The 25,732-nt window shown below is 35.2% G+C and overlaps 3 protein-coding genes across 3 annotated transcripts; 1 reads left to right on the top strand and 2 right to left on the bottom strand.

Moving 5' to 3' along the window:
- Positions 1-604: 604 nt before the first annotated feature.
- Positions 605-1,492, bottom strand: LOC131656392 (uncharacterized). The gene has a single exon (XM_058926125.1). The coding sequence runs from the start codon at positions 1,490-1,492 to the stop codon at positions 605-607; it is 888 nt and encodes a 295-aa protein (XP_058782108.1).
- Positions 1,493-11,888: 10,396 nt separating this feature from the next.
- Positions 11,889-13,103, bottom strand: LOC131656381 (F-box/kelch-repeat protein At3g06240-like). The gene has a single exon (XM_058926116.1). The coding sequence runs from the start codon at positions 13,101-13,103 to the stop codon at positions 11,889-11,891; it is 1,215 nt and encodes a 404-aa protein (XP_058782099.1).
- A 10,106-nt stretch (positions 13,104-23,209) lies between these two features.
- Positions 23,210-24,481, top strand: LOC131656370 (uncharacterized). Its single transcript, XM_058926106.1, has one exon. It carries the CDS (start codon positions 23,210-23,212, stop codon positions 24,479-24,481), a length of 1,272 nt encoding a protein of 423 aa, XP_058782089.1.
- The last annotated feature ends 1,251 nt before the right edge of the window (positions 24,482-25,732 follow it).

The following is a 25,732-nucleotide window of genomic DNA, read 5'->3' as shown; positions in this document are numbered from 1 at the left end:
GCGGATATCTTTGAAACTTAATAAATTTCTATGGGACTTGGGGGAATATAATGCATTATCAATGTGCAATATTGTTCCACCACGTAACAACATATGGGCTCTTCCAGAGCCTTTAATTATTTTTGAGGTGCCAGAAATAGTACTGACATCAGTTTTTCGATTCACTAAATTAGAGAAATATCTTTTATGCTTGAGAATTATGTGGGTTGTTGCACTGTCAGCAAGGCACATATCTTCATTACTGGAGCTAGCGTCCATATTCATTCTAAGAACAATAATATATTTTTTTTAACAATAAGTTATAAGCGCACATTAAAAACACAAATTATTTAAATAGTAAATTATGTAAACAAACAAGTAGAAAACACACTTTATTATTATTAGAAAATAAAATTCAAAACATCCATAAAACATAAAAAGAAAATTTCCACAAATTTTATTTCTTGACGCTTCCATCTCCAATAAGGTGATCAATTTTTCCATCTGGATCAGCAAAGAAGTCACCAATATCTAAATGGGTAACATCCATATTACCGTAATCTTGATCATCATCTTCATTAGCAAAGTGAGTCTCGATCCTTTCCTTTTTATTTTTCAGTGATTTTTAATAAAGATCAACAAGGTGTTTTGGAGTACGACAAGTGCGACTCCAATGACCTTTTCCTCCACAACGATAGCAAATATTTTCATTTGTTTTGCTACTCTGACCCTCTTTTTCATTCTTTTCAACATTTTTCCACTTCGGGTGGAAATATGTGTTTTTATGATTCCCATTGCGACCACGATCAAAACCAAGACCATGAACATAATTACGACCACGACCACGACCACGTGCGTATGCACGACCGCGACCACGACCACGATTTTTCCTATAGTGGTCGTGCCTTGCCACATTCACTTCTGCGAATGGAGTTGTACCAGTGGGACGGGCCTCGTGATTTTTCATCAATAGTTCATTATTTTGCTCAGCCACAAGAAGACAAAATATTAGGTCAGAATATTTAATAAACCCCTTTTCTCGATATTGCTGCTGCAGGAGCACATTGGATGCATGGAAAGTGGAAAATGTTTTTTCTAGCATATCTTCATCAGTTACTTTTTCTCCACATAATAATAACTTAGAAGTTATTCTAAACATTGCAGAATTATAATCACTTACACTTTTAAAATCCTGCAAACGTAAATGCATCCATTCATATCGAGTTTTTGGTAGGATAACCGTTTTTTGATGATCATATCTATCTTTCAAATTTTTCCACAAGACATGTGGGTCAGTTACGGTAAGATACTCATTTTTAAGATCCTCGTGAAGGTGACGACGAAGGAATATCATGGCTTTTGCCTTTTGCTGATCAGATGATTTATTTCCTTCTTTAATAGTGTCACCGTGACCTTCTGCGCTTAAATGAATTTGGGCGTCTAGGGCCCATGTCAAATAGTTCTTTCCCGAAATATCAAGAGCCCCAAAATCCAATTTTGTAAGATTTGACATACTTAGTAGTTCTATCATAAAAAAAAAATAAAAGAAATAAAAATATTATAATGAGATAATTATCATAAAGGAAATATTAAATGTTAATATTTAAAATAATACTTTTGTAAATTCTAATATTTAGAAATAACACAATAGTAAACTAGATTGTCACATTAGTCTTAAAATTATCTGTTTTTTTTTTTATATAAAAAAAATAAAATATCAACTTAGTGACAAAATACATCTTACATATACAATAAAATAAAATAAATAAATAAAGCATTATGAGTTCTTCATGAATTATACAATGTTATTTCACTATCCTTCAGGGATGCTTTGCTTTTGTTACAAACAATGATCTAAAAATTATAACCATCCTTCTGGGATGCGTTAAAATTAAAACCATCCTTCTGGGATGCAAAAAATTATTTCTTCTTTCTTTAATTCAATTCCACCGAATAAACAAAGATAATTCTTTCATGTTTTAAGCCAAATCCACCTTTTAATCCTTTGACACAATTAAATTTATTTGTGCATTATCCATCAAAATTGGAATCATTGTAAAGCCACATGTGTTATCCACAACCTCAACAACATCAACCCATCTTACTTAAAGTTGAGTTGCTACCTGAGATTTTTTTTTATATAATATTCTTAAACATACATCAATTCTATGACAAATAAAATTACAATAAAATTACATAATCTTAACCATAAAATTACAATAAAATCATTGAACAATAAAATTACAAAATTTTAAATGTCCTAATATGATTATATTGACTGAATATCATAAATAAATAAAAACAATGATCTCTTCCAAATCATACCTGAGAGCGTCGTGCTGATAACGTATTATAAACTAAATGAAACTATATAGAGATCAAAAGATAGGAATAGAAGAGAACAAGCAACATTGTATTATATTCTTCTCAAGGGTGAACTTTACATTGTAACATGAGTCTTATTTATAGGACCAAATGGAGGTAGGAAATTAAGTACATTAAAGTGGAATAGGAAGATGAAGAATAAGAAGAGGGATGGACATCCACTAGTATAAAATTTTTATTTTCATTCTAATCCATAATAACTAGTTTATTATAAAAGTATTTTTTACTTGTTTATATATTTATATTTATTTTATGATACCAATAATTTTATAAAAGATAAAGAATATCATTTTATGCAATGGTATTTAGATTACCAAACAAAATAATTGATGTTTTTTCTTTGAGGGAAGATCCATTTTAGTCCCTCACAAAAATTGCAGAGGTCGGATTAGTCCCTGAGAAAAAAAACTCTATTAAATCTTTTACAAAATTTAACCGAGTCATATTAGTTCCTCTACTAATATTTTTTTCAAACTGGTTTTTTTTACTTTTAAACCGTGATTTGACTGCCAATGAAGACCCATTTTAGTCCTTCACAAAAAAGGGAGAGTCCAAATTAGTCCCTGAGAAAAAAAAGTCTTTATTTAATTCCTTACAAAATTTAACTGAGCCATGTTAGTCTCTCTTTTAATATATTTTTCAAACGATTTTTCCTATTTTTAAACCGTGACTGGACTCCTATTTTACGACTGTTGATTTGAAATTATTTGTGAAGGAATTGTAGATAAATCATCGCAATACCACGATGTTCTTTTTTTGTTGGGATTATTATAAGGCTTATGGGTGGGTGACTACGATTTTTCTTGTTATATATTCTTGTGTGTAAGGTGTTGTTATTGTTTATGTTGTTAATGTTCTTTTAGGAAGGTTTAGTTCTGCTGCTGGGGTAATTTAGGCTAATTTCTTACTTTTGTAAATAATACTCGTGGCGGAAATAATACACATGATAGGTTGGAAAAAATTGGTTTATACCATTTTCCTTAGGTTCTGATGATAACAAAGTATTTAATGAACAATTAGGTATACTAGGTAACCCAGCTTCTGGTGAAAACTCAGAAAGACCATGTGCAAAGGAATTTAACCTCTGACCCGTACTCAATTTCTGAAAGCAGATCTATCTTGTCTAGTCTAGTCACGATTTAAAAACTAAAAAAAATCATTTGAAAAAATATTAAAAGAGAGACTAACATTAAATTTTGTAAGGGATTAAACAGGGACTTTTTTTTTCTTAGGGACTAATTTGGACTCTTTTTTTGTGAGGGACTAAAATGAGTCTTCATTGACAGTCCAGTCACGATTCAAAAGTAATAAAAAACCGGTTTGAAAAAAATATTAGTAGAGGGACTAACATGACTCGGTTAATTTTTGTAAGGGATTTAATAGGGACTTTTATTTTTCAGGGACTAATCTGACTTCTGCAATTTTTGTGAGGGACTAAAATGGACCTTCACTCTTTTTCTTTTATATTTTTTGTTCATTAAGACTAATAAGTATAATTGAAATTTACTGTATTGTTAAATAAAAAATTAATGAATTTCATTATAAAAATAAAAAACAATATAGTTATAACCTCATCAAAAATAAATTTAGTATTATTTTAGAAATGACAGAAATTCATTTTAAGAAAATAGATAATAAAATTAATTTTATTCATATTATCATAAACTATACAAAAATGAATTTTAATATTTATTATTCTAATTTAAAATTTATATAAAACTATTAAGATAAAATAAATATAATTATTAATATAAAATAAATATAATTATTAATATAAAATAAATATAAATTTTAGGAATATCACACCTATAATTACAAAAAATTATATAAATTAAGGTATTACTAAGATAAAATAAGTATAAAACATTACAAAATTAAAATAAAATTACCAATATCTAAACTTATGTAATTAAAAAAATAGATTAAAGATATAAATGACTTACAAATCATTACAATATAATAAATAGGGTTAATAGTAGTTTACCCCCTATAATATGAGTGTGTTTCGGTTTACCCTCTACCGTTGTCAAAGGCAGGTTTTGGGAACGGTTTTTTTGAAAAAACCGTTGCCAAAAGATAGGGAGGGGGAAAAGCAAAATTCTCTAACATTACAGGGGTAAATTACTATTAACCCTAATAAATATTATTGGTCCTAACACAAAAATCTAGAAAAACATGAAACAAATGAAGTTTAAAAGTTATTTGTTCAACTATATTCAACTCTTGATTCTAAATAAGAATACTTTAAAGACTTATTAGAAAATTTCTTTAGCCACCTCCCTATGGGGGTCACCCCCAGCGAAAATCCCAAAATACCCCTGCTTCGGAAATGAACTTCCGAAGCGTTTTTTTTTAAAAAAAATTTCCACAATTCGGAAGTGCATCTCCGAAAACACCTCATGGGGGTGTCTTCGGAGATGAACTTCCGAAAACACCTCATGGGGGGTGTCTTCGGATATGAACTTCCGAAAACACCTCATGGGGGTGAATTCGGAAATGAACTTCCGAATTATGCAGAAACTGTGTTTTTTTTTATGCTTTTTCTTAAACAGTCTCGCATTTTAATTAAACGCAAACGCCAAATAAAATAAGCAACAGATAAACTGAAAATACTAATATGATAAATCCAATCCAAATAATATATACAAACCGAAAATAATAATAATACTGTGCGAAAGATACAATCCGAAATCAAAAAATAAATAAACCCGACCACTACTGGGTGTGCCTAACCCTCTCACCCTGGGCCCTCCTCTGCCGCCTGTACCCCGCCGCACTGCCCGCATCAGTGACGATCATCTCCATCACGGCGACTGCCTCTGGACTGCCCTGATCAACGATACCTCGATCCAACGCGTCCCGCCCAAGCATCTCTATCTGCTGGCAGATCGGCATGAGATCAATGGCGTGGTCATCCTCGGCCTGCTGGTTCTCCAGGATCTCCTCATGTGCTGGCCTAGGAGCGCCGGGAACGTCGGGTCTCAGTAGAGGATGGGACACCCGGTAGAACCATGTGACGTACCCCTCCTCACTGTGCCAGTCCTTGGTGACCCGAGTGAGACGGTACTCCTCTGGTACCACATGATGCTCCCAGTCCTCCCATATGGCAGTGAGCTGCACTCAGGTCACAGTGTCGGGAGCAGCCTCAAAGGGTGACCTGGGTATCCGCTGCACGAATCCGAACTGACGCATGCACCGGTCAGGGAGATATCGAACCATGATGCCGGTCCCGCAAGCCAACCAGCCTGAATATAGTGCAATGCCGTCAAAGGCGACAATCTGAGCGTAGTCGCTGAACGGCCTCCATGTGACGTCGTCATGCATCGTGCGGTCCAAGTACAGACGGTATGGTCCCACCGCATCGTTCCCCCTCTAGAGAACGTATCTGGCGGCCCTGGGCATGGCGTCCACGTACGCATGATCGAAGTGAAAGCCGTGGATGCGGGAGAAGTAGGAGATGATCCAGCTCTGAAACAGAAACACGATAATGTATTAAAAATAAATACGAAACATAAATAAATAAATAAATACGATAATGTATTAAAATAAAACGTACCGTAAGCAGTGTGCAGGATCCGACCAACTGCCTCGTCCTCCAGTTGGAGGCCTCATTCAGCTTCTGGTAGAGATATGCCAGAGTAGCTGACCCCAGTTCCACTGGTGAACGATATCCAGGTCCATGAAATAGCGGAGGTAGGTCACGTCGACGTACCTTGCACTCTTGTCCACAAAGCAAGCAGCGCCTACCACATGCATGTACCAGCACCGGAGAGCGCAGCCGCGGTGGTACTGTGTGAATAGGTCATCACCTGCCTGCTCGGCATCGGCCGCCGTGTCCAGGTGGTGCTCGAAATAGCGGCTCTGTGTGGTGAACCGAATATGAGGCCTAGAAGTCGTGATGCACTTGAATTCAGTAACTTCGGGCTCCATGCCCAAATAGAGCGCCAACCACTGACTGGCCTCGACCCTCTGGATCCAGGAGTGGTGCAACAGCGGCCCCCTGATGGGCAGGTGGAGAAGACACTGCACGTCATGCAAGGTGATCGTCATCTCCCCCACCGGCAAGTGGAAAGAAGACGTCTCCTTGTGCCAGCGCTCCACAAATGCCCCCTGTATGCCGGTGCTGATGGTGGTGTACCCGGTCATGCAGAGCCCGCTAAGCCCTGAACCTCGCACATGGTCGTTAAACCACTGAGCTGCTAGTTTAAACAGACTAAAAATCTTCCTGGCGTGGTTCACCATTTTCAATGGCTCTCTCTCCTGTTACAAAAAAAAAAAACAAATAAGCGACATATATTAAATAAGCGACAAATAAACGGTAAAATTATAAAAAATGGTGACAAATAAACGGTTAAATTAAAAAAATACCTCTCCCTCCCAGATCCGCCGAGCGACGTGATCGTGGTAGTGAATCAGCACAGAAGTGTCAAAAGGCCCTCCCGGATAGCTGCCCCCCTCCTCATCCTCCTCCCCGGCTGGAGGGTCAACATCCGGTACCCCCTCCGGCTCGTGGTATGGCACTGGCATCTCCTCCTCCTCCTCCTCATCCTCCTCCTCTCGCTGGCGGGAAGAAGATACCCGAGCCAGCCTACTCCTAGACCCTGAAGCTGATGTACCCTCTCCCACGTCCTCGGGTACTCGCACACGTCGTCCCCGGCCCCGCCCCCGTCCCTGTGTCGACGCCAGCTGCGCCGCCGCCCGCTCGCGTCTAGCCGACGCAGTCTGGGTCTCCCTACCCTGTCTGATGCGTGCTGGTTGGTTGCCTGACATGTTCCTGTAAACAATTGAAATCGATTAATATGCGAGACAAAATAAAAAACTAAAAAATTTGAACTTCTGATACAATTCGGAAGTTCATTTCCGAAAACTGGGATGGAGGTGTTTTCGGAAATGAACTTCCGAAACACCCCTGGGATGGAGTTTTCTGCAACTTCCATGGCAGTCCCCAAAATCAAACATAAAATCAATTCAAAAAGCTTCTAAACAACCTAAATACTACTAACAACCAGTCCCATATATCATTTATGCAATTGAAACCCTAAATAACATGCATTTGAATAATGAATCTAACAAATTCAAAACTTACAAATTGAGTGATTTGAGGGCTTTTGAATGTTGTTTAGCAATGTGATTGGAACCTTGATGCAGCCTTAGAATTCTGTTTGCACAAATTTTCGCCTTTGCTTGTTGTTTTCGGAAATGAACTTCCGAAATAAGACAATTTTTTTCAAAAAAAAAAAGGCGCTTTCGGAGATGCTTCTCCGAAAACACCTTTTTCTTGCATTTCGGAAGTGCATTTCCGAAGTTACGGGTAGTATGGGGTTTTCACCAGAGGTGGACTAGAAGGTAGGGAGGTTGGCAAAGAAATTTTCACTTATTATCTCTCACCACATATGTTCAGAACATATTAAATCAGAAGTCTTCAAACACATTTTCATCACTAAATCAGAATTCTTCAAACACAATTTTAGCATGCAAGGTGTTTGAGTATAACCTTAGACAACATATGTGATCAATTTTAGACAAAAGAAAACTATAAAATCATTAGTTTTATAATATATGCATATCTCATTGAAGAAGCTTCAGAATATTATTTTTCGCAATACAAATTTTTTTTATCACATAAAAATTGACCTTTTAATAAAAATCTTGTATTATTTTTAAAACCTGCCCATCATTTTAGAAAATGAAAGAAAATATTTGTTTAAATAAATAAAAAAGAAAACAAATAATGAAATAAAGGATCCAACATTCATATACAAATATATGGGAGATTGGTGTAACTACTAATTTTACAAAATAAAAAAAAAATTTCAAAAGTTTATAATATTTAATGATAATATGAGTTATAAAAATAATAAAATGCTTTAAAGAATGTTAATTGTGATATAAATTATAAAAATTAACGACAAATTTATTTCACAGTGTTTTTTATAGGAATAATATATTTAAATATATTACCCAATATATATATATATATATATATATATATATATATATATATATATATATATATATATATATATATATATATATATATATATATATATATATATATATATATGAGTTTTGCTACAATAGACCCACTTGTTTTTATGAAGGTCTATTTTAGCAAGTGCACCTTAGGGTGCATTTAAGTATTTTTTTAGTTAAAACTTGCTAAAACACACCTTCATAAAAATAAGTGGGTGTATTATAGCAAACCCCTGTGGGGTTTACTATAATACACCCACTTATTTTTATGAAGGTCTATTTTAGCAACATGCAGCTTAAGGTGTATTTAACTATTTTGTAGTTAAGACTTGCTAAAATAGACCTTCATAAAAACAAGTGGGTCTATTATAACAAAACCCTACATATATATATATATATATATATATATATATATATATATATATATATATATATATATATATATATATATATATATATATATATATATATATATATATATATATATATATATATATATATATATATATATATATATATATATATATATGGAACATATCAAGTGAGAGCATTTTATAGTAAGAGATGATAGGAACATATATCAACCATTAGATTCATCAAGAGAGAGAATGTTAATGCATTAATGTGACTATTACTTTCTCTCTCTTGATGAATCCAATTAGAGGTGTGGGCCAATTAATTTGAGCCCCAGCCCCATAATAATGGGGCCTTTAAAAAATTCAAAAATAATAGGCCCTTAAACACATAGGGCCCAAACTTAAAAGGCCCCAAAATTTAAAAGAGGGCCGTTAGGCCCCAAATCAAATAAAATTAAAATTTTAATTTAAAAATAAAATAATAAAAAATTCAAAAAATAATAATTTTTAAACAAAATAAATATATTAAAAATTATAGATAAATAAAAAGTTTTTTAAAAAAGCTTTTTTTAAAAAAATTAAAAAATTGCGTTAAAGAAATTCTAAAACTAAAAAAAAAAACAATTTTTTAGAAAAAACTAAAAAAAAATTTTCAACAAAAAAAATTAAAAAATTCGTTTAAAAAAAATTCTAAAAATAATTATTGGTATATCAAATCCAATGTTAGCACATCCACATTTTCTTTAGTTTTGTTTGTTACTTTCTTGTTTGATGAAATTTTCTTAATAATGTACAGTATATAGTCATAGTGCTTAACTTAATATATATATATATATATATATATATATATATATATATATATATATATATATATATGTAAATATGTAAATTTTTTTGGTTGAAGTTATGCCACTACTTCAAATATTATAGCGAGATAAACTACTTGATTAAGTCTCACAAATCAATAACTCTAAGTGGAAATTGCACTGAGTGGAATTGTCAATAGTTCCTCAATGCGAAAAATCTATGTTAAACTTTAAAATTTGGACGGTTGGATTTTATTATATAAAATTATTATTTATTATTTATTAATTTTATAAGAAATATGAATTAAAATAATTTTATAAAAGAAAATAAGAAGTACATAAAAGTTTAATAAAAATGAAATTTTATAAAAGTTTAATAATAAGAGTAATAATCCATATTGGAACTAGAAATGAAATTTTTGAAACAAAATAAGGCCCCTCAATAGGGCCCAAAAATAACACATTAATTAAAGGGCCTAAAATTATGGGGCCTAAAAAATTTATCATTAACAAAGGGCTTAATAAAGTAGGGCTTTAGTGGGGCTAAAAAAATGGGGCTTTGAAAAATTGGGCTTATTTGACAGCTCTAAATCCAATGGTTAATACGCATTCCTCTCATCTCTCATTATAAAATGCTCTCACTTGATATGCGCTCATATATATATATATATATATATATATATATATATATATATATATATATATATATATATATATATATATATATATATATATATATATATATTACATTTGAAAAAAATAGAGTTGTATAAAATATTAAAAAAATTTGAAAGGTGAATATAGTATTGTATAAAATACATAATTATATAAAATATTATTATTATTATTTAAAAAATGGCAGCTGAAAATTATATTATTATTATTGCTACTACTTTATAAAATAGCAAAAGTATTTATTTGAAAAAACTATAGAATTTTATATAAATATTTTAAAATAATTTTTATGTAGGTAATATTAATATTATTATTATTATTATTATCATTATTATTACTAATATTATTATTATTTAAATAGTGGCAGTTGAACATTATATTATTATTAATATTAATTTATAAAATAGAAAAAGAGTGTTAAAAGTTTATAATATTTAATACTAATATGAGTTAATTGTGATATAAATTAAAGAACTTAATGACAAATTAATTTGTCAGTTTTTTTTTGCAAAATGTATTTGAGTTACATTTGAAGTAATATAGAATTGTGTAAAATATTTTAAAAAAATTAGAAGGTGAATATATAATTTTATAAAATATAGAATTGTATAAAATAACGAATTTTATAAAATATAATAATAATAATCATATTTTTATTTTTAATAGTGGTAATTGAATATTATATGATTTTTATTATTATTATTATTATTATTAGTACTAATTTATAAAATACAAAAATTAATTTAAAATTTTATAATATTTATTGATAATATAAGTTATAAAATTTTAGCTACATTTTAGAAAAATATTTAATATTGAGTTGTATAAAATATTAAAAATAATTGGAAACTGAATATATAATTGTATAAAATATTTATTATTATTATTAGTATTATTATTATAATTATTTTTAATATTGATATATGAATATTATATTATTTCTACTATTACTAATTTATAAAATAAATAAAAAAGTAGTTTAAGAGTTTATAATATCAATTATAATAGGAGTTATATATATTAAGATTAACATATTTTCAAAATAAGTATTTCAAATTTTAGGATTAATTATTTTAATTATAGTTATAATTATAATTATTATGTTTATTATTATTATTATTATTATTATTATTATTATTATTATTATCATTATTACTATTTTAATTATTATTATTTTGTTAAATGAGTTTTATTAATGGATAGAATTTTGTGAGCATGACACATAAGCATGAGGCTATGTGAGAATGACACATAAGCAAAGGCTAGGGTTTTATTCTAGGGTTGTCATCATCACAACCTTAGATTTATATTAAGTAGATGCCCCTAACTTTCTCGGAGTCCTGCAACCCTAGTATTGACCGATAAGGGGTTTTGGATGACGAGCCATAATTGTTTTTATAGATGGCCGTCATTTCATTAATCTTCCATTTGACCGTCCCTTTGGAAGAGAGTTTGCCCGAGGCGCGCCTCCGATGATGGTTGTGATATATAGGCATTTGCACACAATTGAAAGAATATAAACAGTTTGAGGAAAATGTAATACACTTAAAAAGTATAATAATTATTTCAACATTAGATTGGATGTTCTTGTACATTGAAGTTAAAAGATTGAAAAATCCATTCCACCACCACAAACACAAATTAAATTAAAGATGGTAAAATTTTAATAATAACCATAATCATAAATCTCTTGGATAAAAATCAACTTAATGACTTATCCTTTCCATTGAATAAAGTTTTCCTTATACATTAATACTTGACCAAGTTGGTGATATTTGTCTCCTCTAACATCAAGCTCCTCAATTATTTGAGTATTCAAATTTAAACAAACTATTTCACCATCTTCTTGAATGAAAAATATATCACCATTCTTACCTGACCCTATAGGATTTTCGATGCAAGATAATGGTCCAACACTAAAAAGTTTAGTCCATAATTCTTTTACACCGATTTCACTTAAAATTGATATGTCAAAAATACATGTACTACGATATGTCCAAGAGATCAAAGCAACGGAACCACATAACTCCACCAAATGTGTTGCCCCAAAATGTATATCTAATGGTACGAGTGTAGTACATAACACCTCATTGACCAAGTCAAATGATACCAAAACTACTTGAGCATCAGGAAGATCAATAAAATTCCACCAATGACACGTTCCATCCAAATACAATAGCTGGCCGTAAATATTATTGTGTGCACTACAATTATATGACACACCTTCAAAGCACACATTCATATCATCAAGTTTTTTCCAAGAGTTATTTCTAAGACTGTATATCTCCCATAAAGATTTACCATCTAATACACCTTCCCGTGGCACATCATGTAGGCCAAGATCTTCACAATCTCGATGGCTTGGGCGAAAGTAATATATATGCTTAATTAACTTATAATCATCGCTAACATGGTCATATCCAAACCCATTAATAATACTCAAAAACATTTGGTAGCGTGGTACGGATTCACCCGGACTTGGAGGAATGACTTTAAATTGTTGGATGGATGGATTCCAAAATACAATTGGTACTTCTTGGTCTCGATAGAGACAAAGAATTCCGGTAATACTACCAGAATCTAAAATTTTAAAAAATGGATCCTCCTCTTGAAATGGATTTGGTAGATCGACAGTGTTTTCAAATTCAAAATCATCATTATCGGACAATATATGAAACTCTCTACCAGTAACTCGCAAGAGGAGAGATGTATCATTATATAAAGATTGATGATTGGATATGAAATTGGAGCGGAAGATAGTCATAAAATAATGGTTTTCAAATAAAAGTGACCATGATTTGCTAACACAGCCAAATCGCTTCAGAGATTTTAAGGGCAATTTTGAGAGAATGTTAAATGAAAGATCATCGTTGATGAAGTTACTACTACTCACCTTCTTTTCACTTGTCGTAGTAGTTGATTCAAACATTATCGTGAGAGCAATCAATGGTAAAATCGCTGGCGGTTGCAGATCGGTCTCAGGAGTTTCCAGATCAGAGAATCAAACAGACTTCCCGGCGGTAACTCTTGCAGAGGCTTCAGTGGCAAAAAACGAGTGGTTGCAATTTTGAAGGTTACCGCGGCAACAAATTAGGAGAGCAGTTTCAAAACCACAGGAAATGTGTGATGCAACGGTTAACAAAAAAAATAAGCAAAAACTTAATTGAGAGTAATATTATATAAAAGATTCCGGCGATGAAGCAGCATAGCAGTTCCGAATCAAACGCAGAGCATTAATGGTGTGTTTGGAACAAGAGAAACACATAAGAAAGAAATAGGTGAGAGAGAAGTAGAGGAGAGATAGACAATTTCTTTTGCTTGGGATTGAAGAGAAGTAGGGAAGAGAGACCAAATAGTGGTGGGACCCACACCTTTTCTTATTCTCTCCAATTTGAGAAGAAAGGAGATGACTAAGTGTGTTTCCATTTTTACCCCAATTATTTACACTATTTTTTTAATGAACAGTTATATAGAGATAGCAATGGCATAGACACGTGATTGCTTGGTAAAAAAAGACAAATTTTCAGCAAAGTAATATGTGTTGATTAGTTCATTAACGTTAAACCAAAAATTTAGATATGATAAATTAATTAATAATTAAAATTATTATTTTAAATTATTTGAATTAGTAATGCGTGATTTTTATTTTTGGATTAGTGAGATTAATTTAACTAATTAAATTGATTAAATCAAATAATAAGTAATTTAATAAATTATTTTATTTGAACTAAAAAATAAGGGTATTCTTGTAATTTTAAAAATATTAACACTTCTCTCTCTTCTATTTCTCTTCTCTTTCTCTCAAATCAAACAATACCTAAAATCTACTCTATTTCTTTCATATTTCTCTCTTTTCATACTCTCTCTCACTTATTTCTCTCTTCTTATTTTCTCTTTACAACCAAACAAAGCCTAAAAGCTATAATGTAGCGTTTTCAAAACCACCAGAACTCTCAGGAAATGTTAAATGTGTGATACAGCTGTTAATATTTTTCTTTAATATAATCAACATGAAACAAAATTAATAAGTCAAAAATAAATTTAATTTAATATTTTTATATAAACCAAGAAACAAAATTAAGAGTAATATTATAAAAGATTATTTGTTAACTTAATTGAAAAGTATACATAATAAAATTCATTGAAAAATAATTGTAATATTATTCAAATTTATTTGGAATATACTAACGGCGTAAAGAAGTTTCACACCATCAATAAATCACAGTAGTTAATTTATTGGAAGTGTTAGACTTCTATTTTAATTTTTTTAAAGTAATGAAATTGAATGGTTGTGATACATTGATAGTGTAAAAAGTTTTACACTAAGAATGTATAGCAATTAAGCCCATATTATTATTATAGAAATGACATAAGAAATAAAGAATTTTTCCTATAATATAATCAAGCAGCTTAACCAAAAATTTAATTAAAAAATATTATTTGTTAACTTAATTGAGATGTATCCATAAAAAAATTCATTAGTATTTTGAGGTCAGACTTATAGGATTCTGGCGATTTCTCGAAATACTAGGATGGAGTGAAAGTTGTAGAAAATTTTTGGGTGATACATAGTAATTGAAACAAGAATGCCTTAGTCTATACGCTACAACAACGGAATAACAATATTGACTATTGGTCCCCAGCAACGGCGGCAAAAATTTGTTGAACCCACAGAGACCAATGTCAACCTACTGTAATCTATCGTCGCTTTGTAAAGATAAGGCTAGTTAATGTTTGATTAAGGGGAAACTAAGAACTAAAACTGAAATAAAAATAAAGATTAAGTTAAATAGAAGAAAAGAGAGATCGGAGTGTGATTCCGTGTACTTCGGGAACTCTGTAACTTGTTGGCTTATAAAAATGTCAAAAATATATTTAGTAGAAAATACTAGCTTAAAGACTAAACCTCACTCTCGTGGTTTTGAATAAAGTCACACTCTTTAACCGTATGATTTGGCTCTCGCTCGCCCACTTAAATCAAGGAACGCGTTTTGAAAACTAAACAAGTTCTAATTAATCCTAAAGTGCTCTCGCTGTGTTTAGGATTAATGCATAATTTTTACTATCTGGTTCGACCCCCACGCTCTCGTAGTGTCGATTCAAACCTTAATAGATTTCTCACTCTCGTGACGAAATTGTGATAAGTAACCTTTCACCCTCGTGACAAGGTTACCTAAATTAATATTAAAAACATAAATCAAAACAGAATTTAATAAAAATTAATTAGGCCAAGACAATTGTTCGCGTCGAGCAGAACAGATGGCCAGCAACAGTAGGCTTGATCTCTGGTGATGGTTGAGAAAAAAGGGGGTTGTACCTGCAAGGCACTCCAATGCCAAAGTAAGTAAAGGGACAACGAAGGTACAACAGAAAGTATGAGATTTTGGTTGAGAATATGATTACCTTGTCCTTTAGAGGTATAAGGCTATTTATAATGCTATTCTAGGGGAAATGGATCTCCTATCTTCATGGGCTTAAGCGTGACTTCCGGCCCAGAATATAGGGGATCGTTGACTATGTCTTGACTAGTCATGTCCGGATACTAGCCGTTGGCAGGGACGATGTCCAACGTGCCCGACTATTGCCCATTCGTGCTCGGGGTGAAAGAGAGATGTCCACCCGGTTGGATTTCGTGGGTTGGGTCAATGCTTGTTGGGCCGGTTTATGCCAATAGTGGATTGGGCCAAGTGGGACACTTAGGCTAGTCCATAACAGAAACCCCCTAAGTCGTTGCTTCTGGCCTTGGGAGCAATGACTTAAGGTTGCTGCAAATGGTCATAAAGGACCAACCAAGGAGAATCATGGCTACCTGTCGAACAGGGCTAAGCTGTCCGATGAGAGTGGTCGTCAGACGGGGAGAGGACCAATTGTTTAGTGGGAGAAAGGTAACGTGTGAGTGACAACCTTGAGCTTCGTGCTGCATTTAATGCGTCATGATGATAGTTGGCCTAGTGGCTAGGGTTTAGGGTTTAATGATGACCCCATCGTTTCCTAAGCCCACGCGTGCACGTCACGTGAGGATTTTGTCACCTATAAATAATTTTGAACATTCTCCCATTTGAACCTTTACGCTCTCCTTCTGTTCTATAACCCTTCGGTGCTTTGCTGCCTCCTTCACCGTTGTCTCCGCCGTGAGTGTTCAAGTTCTCCGCTCCTTCTTCAACATTTTCAAGTAAGACATCTCACCTTCTGCACTTGTTTATATATAATTTAGGAATGCATGTGATAAGATAGTCTTAGGGCGGTTGGTTATTTATTTTCCAGTGAAGTGTTGGTGGTTTACGGTGGCGATGTAGCATTTTTCACCGTTAATGAGAGTTAGAACGTAGGTGTTCCATTGAGAATTGCGTCTTTGGCCTTATATTTCTGAAATTTCCATAAGATTCTGATTGGAATTCCCCTTTTGCATGAGTTTTCCTAACTGTTACTAAGCAATATCTAGTGCGACTTCAATCAGAATCTGAGTTCTCTATAAGCTTTTCATCTATGCTTCTGATGATTGGCTTTTCTAGTAGGGGCCTGCCCGGGAGTTTTTCGTCCCCGAGTCAGTTTCAAGCCCTTTCACTTGATTAGCGGTGGAAGGGTGGATTTGATTTTATCGTTGAATTCACTTGTATCCTCTGCTTTTCAGGTGAACATGGCCGAACCCAGAGATGATCGGACGCTCCTTTCCACCTCGGCATCGCCCTTTGCTACACTCATGTTAAAAAGCAGCTTACTGTGGAGGAATGGGTGATGGCTGAGGTGCTGGACTCAGAATGTTATTTTGCTTCAGATAGCTCTGACGTCCATACCGATGTTGGTGGGTACGTGGACCCGGGCGGAAATTTGGCAGAATATCATTGGGTCGTGTCAGTGCGCGATATGGACGAACGTGTGTGTGACGTCTATCCTCCTGACCTGATCCCTATGTATGAGATTGATTTTAGGGAAATGGGGTTATGGGTACCCTTCACAGATTTCCAAATCTTTGTCTTTAACCATCTGGAGCTCGCGCCTAGCCAACTCCATCTGAACTCGATTGCCTTCCTCCGGGCTTTCGAACTGACTTGTCAATACCTCGAGATTGGGGCCACCTTCTCGCTGCTCTTTTACTGCTTCAACGTGCAGCGCAAGATGGACCATGGACGGTGGGGCTGGGTCTCTCTGAAACAGTCGAATAAGCTCTTCATGCCTTTCTCTGACTCATTTATGTATTTAAAGATGCGCTACTTCCTTCTCCGACCTCAATCGACAGCTTCCCGGGATACGGTCTGTGATCACGTGCCAGTGTTGGACGCCCGTGGTCGTCCGGTCAAGAAAGATATCGATGACCCGAGGATGATGAGGAGGCCGAAGTTCCGGTTTCAATGGTCGCCCGATCACTTTGACTACACCATCGATCAGTTTATTACTAAAATCGGGGAGATGCACGATGATGGGCGAGCCAACTTTAGGGTGTTGTCTAAATTTGTGCAAGATTTTTCTCCGGTCCAAAGGACGGACTGAGCTGGAAGGTTAATGGTTGATGATGACGGGGAGCCAGTCATAAGGGCCCCGTTGCATTAATATGAAAGAGCTGGCTGAGTGCGAATCGGTTGAGGAGGCCATGGCTCTCCTTGGTACCCCTTCTACTTTCAAGATTTCTTCGTTAAATGTATGCTCGTCCTAGTTACGTTTAATAACCAGTTTTCTTGTTTGCATATTTTGCAGGATCGACGGCGAGCAGACAAGATCGAGTTCAGCTACATGCCCAGAATAAAGCCAAAGCGGCTAAGAGAATTGCCACCAGTCGTCAAGCTAACGTGCAACCTGCTCCGGAAACGGGATCTAGGGACTCTTTGTATTCTCCGGCTGGCGCTAGGTCACCGCTTCAAGCTATGGACCAACAGGGGTTCTCTTATGCCCACCATTGTTCATCGCTCTCCTCCCCGTTCGGAATCCGATTCAGATGCCTTGGTCCGGACGAAGCGTGCTCGGACAAGTGTTATCGATAGCGTGGACCTAACTCGGGAAGATGCTTTCGACTAGTACATGTTGCCTTCCTGCTTTCTCCAGCGTAACTTCTTCGACGGTGGGCCTTCCCTCACAATTTCTCGGGCTGAATCTCTTCATATCGAGGGGCTGGAGGTTGGTTAGGCAGAGGATTATAGCTTAAGATGATGCCTCAGTGATGCGGGTCCCTGAGCTGGTCGTACTGTACCCTAAGGGTCCCTCTCACTCCATGGAGATACTGCAGAAGGTTGCGGATGATTATAAAGGCAAGGTAGCGGCTTTGGAAGAGACTCACAAAGAGGTGTTGGCCTGCTTTAAGGGACTTGAAGGAGCAACATGCTTTGAGGGACTTGAAGCTGCAACATGCCCTGCTCATCCGAACTATGTATGGTTTAATGCAATCCACTGTTGTTCGGGAAGCTGCTCTTCGTCGGTCCCTTGCCCCTGTTGAATATGAGACCTATGAGGAGAAAGCTCTCCAGACCCGGGCGTATTTGATTAACTATATCCGCATCTTGGGGGATGACTTCTTTGCTACTGGCCAGGATACCTATGACTCCACCATAGCCCAACTAAAGCTCAAAAATTTGGGGGTGGAGTTGCTGACCGAGGGCACGGGGCCTTTCCACTAAATAGAAGATGGTCGGATCGTGTCCCCGGGTATTGGAGATGGGAGTGGCATGGAGGAATCCGCCGGTCAGGGGAACCCAGACGTGCGTATGGAAGAAGCAGCCTGATGTTATCTAGTTATTCTGTTTACAAGTTTGGGCCTGCGTGCCGTTTTATTTTGGATTTTTGTTTCTATTTGGGGGGGGGGGGGTATGTCCCCCTTTTGGTGATGTATGAATATTTTACCGTTCCGACCATAATGGCTTAGAGTCAGGCACAATTATGGGGCTCTTTCCCCTCATTTAATTTCAGCTTGTTTTATGCCAGTTGGCTTTTATAATTAATGTTTTATCCGAGCAGGTCGTTCCGTGTCTACCTGTGACTATATTTATTTTCACACTATTCCCCATACTTTTTTTAGGCGTTCGATGCCTGGTTCTCTGTGCGCTCTTTTTCCCATGTTACCTTGGGTATTTCATTTCAATATTATTTATGCAGAGCCTGTTTCCCCTTTCTTCTATAAAAGGGGGTGGTTTGATGACTTATTTCCTCTCAAGTTTCTTTTTCTCTTGTAGTGATGGACAACCATGTGAGTAAGAAAGCCTCAAAAGCGTCTCAATCTCAGATTGCGAAGAAGAAGAAAGAGTCCTCTGAAGCTACCCGCTGCTCTGAGAGGAACCATGCCATGAACCAAACCGCACACTTCGATGGTGGAGGAGGTTTCTAAGGAGCATGATTCTGATTCTGAATGGGATGAAGACTACCTTCAGTACATCAACTCGGAGGAATTCAAGCGCCACAACCAAGAAGTTTGATGTGTGACCCTACTATTTCCTTGTGTGCTGAGCACGTTGTTGTAATAATATTTAATGGATGAATACTAGTTTTTCTTTTTGTTACATACTTGTGTCTAGTAATGATCAGGGATTTTGCTCGGTTTGATTACATGTTCTCCAAGTGGGTGGAACTTAGTCGATTATCGGGGTCACGTGCCTGGCTAGGGTGAATCTCGAACTCCATTGTTCTGGGATCTGAATTTCACGGCGTGAACGGTCCCTTCGCGAGCAGGGCGTTCTACCTTCGGGGTACTATTACGACGGGGATGCTCGATATACGTGACCCCCCCGAAGGATCAAGTGCCCGTTCGATTAGGAGAACATACACTTGTCATTTCGTCCCAATAAGAGGTGATAGGCTTGTACCCAGGATGCACCTGTGCTTTCAAGCGCTCACCACGTGGGTATGTCCGGCTCTTAGCTGTAATATTGTTTGAGCTTTTCAGCGTTCCATGGTCGAACATGTTCTTCTCCCTGTAAATTTTCTAAGTAGTATGCCCCCGTTCCCGTCTTTGCTCGGTAGGTAGTCCTATATATTGGATGTTTAAGGGACAAGCGAAGGGTCATCTATGGTCATTGAAGGCAACATGGTAGAGATACTTTAGCAATGTTTAAAGGGACTATCATCATTTTCCGAAGGGACTCCGAGTGACAAGATCATTTTATTTGTAGGCAACATCGAAGGGACATTGAGGGATTATGATCTTTCTATGATGATATATTTGAGGGTCATCGTTTGCTAAAGTACCTCTACATTCGAGAGACATGACCATGTAATCGAAAGGCAACAAAGAGAGGATACCTTAGAAGTGTAAGTGTGCAAGTGTGCTATATTCAATTATTTTTTATCTTGAGCTTTAAGTGATCTAACAGTTGATTTTATCTTACCATACAATCCTAAGACATACATCTAACAAGTATATAAGATGCATAAAGTAAAAGCAAAAATATAGTCCTAGTTACTATTACATGGCTTTGGGAGAGGTACATAATAAGAAAACCAACAGGAAAAAAATGTGAAAAATAAATTCTAAACTATTACATCCCATAGGCAGTTACAATATTTAAAAAAAATACGAGCAAATTGAATCTACACAATTACAAAGCTTTGTGCAACCTATACAGTAGTTCTAAGAATTTTAAATAGCTATGGAAAATAAAATCAGGAAATTGTTAGTAACAATATTTATAACGGATGAAGAAATGATAAAATTATGAACAAATATTAATCAAACATTAATAAAAAGAAACTAAACTTAACAAATAAAATTAAAATAATTATTTTTGATATTATTTATATAGAAACAAAAACTTTAACTAATTTAATATTTTTGTTAAGAAAATATTTTTATATTTTAATATTTTAAATAACATTAAATGGAATAAAAAAAATTAAACTATATTTATAAATTAAAAAAAAAGGACGTGGAGTTCTAACTCCAAATGATGGGAGCGTCCCTCATTTTACTTATTTTTATTATATTTGTTTAAAAAAAAAACCTTAAAATCTAATGATTAAAATTCTAAAAAAAACAACAAATTAAACAAAACCGAATCAAGTCACGTTCACCTCCCCAATTTTCTCTCATTTCTTTTATTTTTACTAGCGTTCAAACAGCACTCCCATGCCCATTTGTCCCTTTTTCAATTGTGTTAATGTTTGAAAATATTAACATTATCCTTTTATATAAGTTTGATTTTAATATAAATTATTTATACAATGAAATATATGGTATTTATTCACCTGATTCAATCATCAATTATGTGTTTGTGTCCATTGTTATCAATTAAAATCAATTTCTTAAAACTTCATCTATTCGAAATAAGAAATCCTCTAAATTTTTTGGATGTTCACGATATTTCCCATCATTACACCGAACAATAGTTAGATTTTTTTTTATAGATTTAAAATTGGCTTTGCTTTTATTATTATGCTAACATGCATATGTTTTATTTATGAAGATTTTCGCATATATCCACTTAGTTCATGACTTACAAAGTGTTATTGAGAGTTTCAATTGTTATAAATTTGAGATTTGATGTCAACAATCTCTCTCTCAATTGATTATGTAGATGAGATGGACTAATATAATTTTGTAATCAAAGTCTGACTAACTTTGCTTTACAATTGATCTCTTCACACTCTTTTTTTAGTGTGCGCATGCGTCCAAACTCCAAAAATAAATGTATTTTTAAGGACACAATTAATAAATAATTATATAAGAGTGTCTAAGTTAAATGACTGAATAAAATTTTTTATTTATTGGAAAAAGTACGGTGAATAATGTGATAGTTCTTTTTTCTATTTATTTATGTCTTGTTAGTTGGTTCAGTGATAATTAACACTTAATTTAGTATGAAAAATTACGGTTTAATCCATTACAACACAGATCAAGAGAGACTGAGAGAGAGAAAGTTAAAGAAAACCATAACAAAAATAATTACTTTTTTAAAAAGGCAAATGAAGGATAAATGAAATCTCTAACTCACCATTACAATTGAATGAATTTATATAGGAAACAATCAAAACCACCATTAATTAAAGTACAGACAATTTCTTTCATAATTCCAAACAACCAGTACTTCCATTTTGAATACAATTTTCATGAATTAAACATTAGAAGATAAAATAAAACTAAGCTGATTAAATTATAAAAATAAATAAACCTCTTAATTACTTCCATTTTGAATACAATTTTCATGAATTAAACATAAGAAGATAAAATAAAACTAAGCTGATTAAATTATAAAAAACAAATAAACCTCTTTATCAAAAGCCACATTCCTTCTTTGTCTTCTTGACCTTTCTTCTCCATTTTAATGTAAATCTATATTTTTGTTATTAGTTGTCTGTGAATCTATTTTTAAATTTTTTTTGAATCAATACTATGAAAAAGCCAAAAACAAAAACAACCACAAATTCATGTAAATGTATGCAACCAATTCACGTATAATTAAACATCATCAAGAATAAAAGATGGAAATAAGTTAACAATTAAAAATAATTATTAATCAGAATTAAATTTACTCTGATTCACAATGAAAATCTCCATCGTCCATCTATTAAATTTACTATGCAGATCCTGCGGCGTTTTCTGCGGCAGTCAAATCCGGGGGCTGTGGACTTGCGATTAGCTGCAATTGGAATCGTGCGGATCGCCGGAAGGGAAGGCTGGAGGTCGCGTGTGTAGTGGCGGCAGAAATTGTTCATTAGTCGTTCAGTGGGGCTGCTGATTTATTCCATCTGCTTCCTTCTTTCTGTTTTCACAAGTTGTCTTGCTGGTGATTGGAATTTATTGCATAAAACATAAACAAACATTGTTGTAATTGTCAATAAATCATGTAATGTTAGTTTATGGATTTTTCCTACCCCCTCAACGTTCTTGTAACCTTCTAAAATCCACGTGTTCTCTAGTGAGAGAAGCTCTAACCTCTCTCTAGGAACTTATCGTGTTATCTCTTTTACCCTTTCTAGGGTTAGAAGCGCCGTTTTCGGCTACACCCAGTTTTCTTCTGGCTTTCTCCCCCAATTTCCTGTTGGTTTTTTCTCTTTTCCCCTAACAGGAAAAGCTCTCTTCTCTCTTTTCATCTTGTGAAGTCTCGTTTTCTTAGGGCCATGGAAAAATGGAGAAACATTCCATTATCAGAGGAGGAGGAAGCAGGCATTACAGCGGAGGCGGACGAATCCTGTGAAGAAGAGGTGTTTCAAAGGACTCTGGCAGCAAGGCTATGGACGGAAAGTAGCTTCAACACCAGGGCTTTTACTAATACGATGATAGGAGCATGGAAACTCAAAAATCCGGTGGAGGTTCAGGAGCTTAGTAAGAACCTTTTTCTCTTCAGGTTTGCTACTAAGAGAGATTTGGAAGGGGTGTTGAAGAACGGGCCTTGGAGTTTTGACCGGAATCTGTTGGTCCTTGCTAGAGTATCCGGCGAGGAGCAGCCATCTGAGTTGAATATGCACTTCGGAACGTTCTGGATTAGGGTGTATGAACTCCCACTTATGCTTCGGTCAGAATCTATGGCAAGGAAGTTAGGAGGTATATTGGGGGATTTCGAAGAAATGGATCTCAAGGAGGCACATAGAAATGGCAGGTTCCTACGCCTGAAAGTCAAGGTGGATCTCAAAAAGCCACTGAAAAGAGGAACAGTTATCAGATTCAAGGAGAAAAACCTACGAGTATATTTCAAATATGAAAGGTTGCCAACCTTTTGTTTCATTTGTGGAAGAGTGGGCCATCTGATGAAAGACTGTGAAGAGATAGGAGATCTTAGTGATGAAAGTTATGAAGACTTGGAAGAGCAGGACCTCTCATATGGAGCTTGGTTACGAGCTTCACCTTTACCCAGAGTCCAGGAAGAGCAGAAGAAAAAAGATTCAACCTCAAGTTCCTGCAACAGGAGCCTTTTCAACCTGTCTTCGGAACAGAGCAAATGCGATCCAAAAGGAAAAGGAAAAGATATTGAAGGAGACGAAGGGGAAGTGGAACAGAACAAAAAGATAGAGGAGGTAGGAAGGAAGGTGGAGGTACCAAAGTTGAAAAAAGGGAGTGGTAAAGGAAGTCTATTGGAGATCGAGGCGATGGCGGAATCTCTAGGAGCGGTTGACATCTCTAATGTAGGACAAGGTTCGGGAAAGGATAGTCGAGAGGGGATGACTAAGAGAAAGAAGTGGATAAGGAAGCAAGTAGCTAGGAAAGGGAATCAATCTAAGAAACTGGAAGTGGAGTGTGGGAAGAGGAATTTGGTGGATGTTATGATAGTGGATGGGACGGTGGAGGGAGGTGGTATGGGTGAGAAGAAATTGAAAGGCCAGGAAACTGTTACTGTACAAGAAATGAACAATCCAGAGGTGGTGTTGGAGACCCAACACCGCCTAAGTCAATGAAAATCATCAGTTGGAACTGTAGGGGGTTAGGGAGTCCCCGTGCAGTTCGAGCCTTGTTGAGGCTCATTCGTTTAGAAAATCCCGATGTGATCTTTCTTATGGAGACTCGCCTTAGGAAGGATGAATTTCAATCTTTGAAGTACAAAAGTGGCTTTGATAACTGTTTAATTGTTGACTGTACAGGAAATGGGAGAGAGAGGGCAGGAGGTCTTGCTCTGATGTGGAAGGAAGGATCACAACTTACCATAACTTCCTTCTCCAGTAATCACATAGAAGCTTCGGTTATTGATAATGTGGACAACCAGCCTTGGTCCTTGAATGGTATATATGGCTTCCCTGATGAACAATTCAAAAGGAACACGTGGAGGCTTATTCAGGAATTGGCTACCAGAGGTGCAGAAAGACTTATATGCTTAGGAGATTTGAATGATGTGTTGCTGGATCAAGAGAAGATGGGAGGAAACGTAAGGAGTTCACAGCAACTGTCTTGGGGGAGACAAGTAATGGAAATTTGTGGGTTAATCGATATGGGTTTTGAAGGCCACCCTTTCACGTGGACAAACGGAAGAAGAGGTAGAGAGAATATCCAATGTAGGCTTGATAGAGCTATAGCTACAGCCAGCTTCATAAATCGTTTCTCACCCTGCAAAGTTAATCATCTCCCTCGATATGGTTCGGATCATGCTGCCATTAGAGTCATCCTTGAAGCTGAGGTTGGTAGTCAAGGGCGAAAGAGAGTTCACTTATTCAGATTTGAAGAAGCTTGGAGTAGGGACAAAAATTGTGAAGCGGTGGTGAAGAATTTATGGCACGGGGCACCATGGCAAGGAGTGGCTAAGCTGAATGCTATGCAGAATTTGGAGGATCACTTCAAAGAGTTCAGAGCCAGCTCGGTTAGAAAAGAATTAAAGAGGCTGGAATCCCTATTAGAGGAAGACAAAAATTGGGATCCTAGTGACGCATCCGTGGCAAGACACCGAGCTCTTGAAAATCAGAGAAACAATTTGTTGCAAGTTGAAGAGATAATGTGGCGACAAAGGAGTAGGGCGGTTTGGCTTCAGCATGGGGATAAAAACACGAAATTTTTTCACAAGAAGGCTGAGCAAAGAAGGAAAACTAACTGTATTAGCAAGCTGAAGGATGAGAATGGCGTTTGGTGGAGAGGGCAGGATCACTGTGAACGGCTGCTAGTTAATTATTTCAAAGAACTATTTACTTCCATCAGTCCCAGTAATTGCTCTGAAGTTTGTA

The sequence above is a fragment of the Vicia villosa genome, linkage group LG1, assembly GCF_029867415.1.
Source record: "Vicia villosa cultivar HV-30 ecotype Madison, WI linkage group LG1, Vvil1.0, whole genome shotgun sequence".
Classification (NCBI taxonomy): domain Eukaryota; kingdom Viridiplantae; phylum Streptophyta; class Magnoliopsida; order Fabales; family Fabaceae; genus Vicia; species Vicia villosa.
Note: the sequence above shows the minus strand (reverse complement) of the source record. Positions and strands in the feature narration are given on the sequence as shown.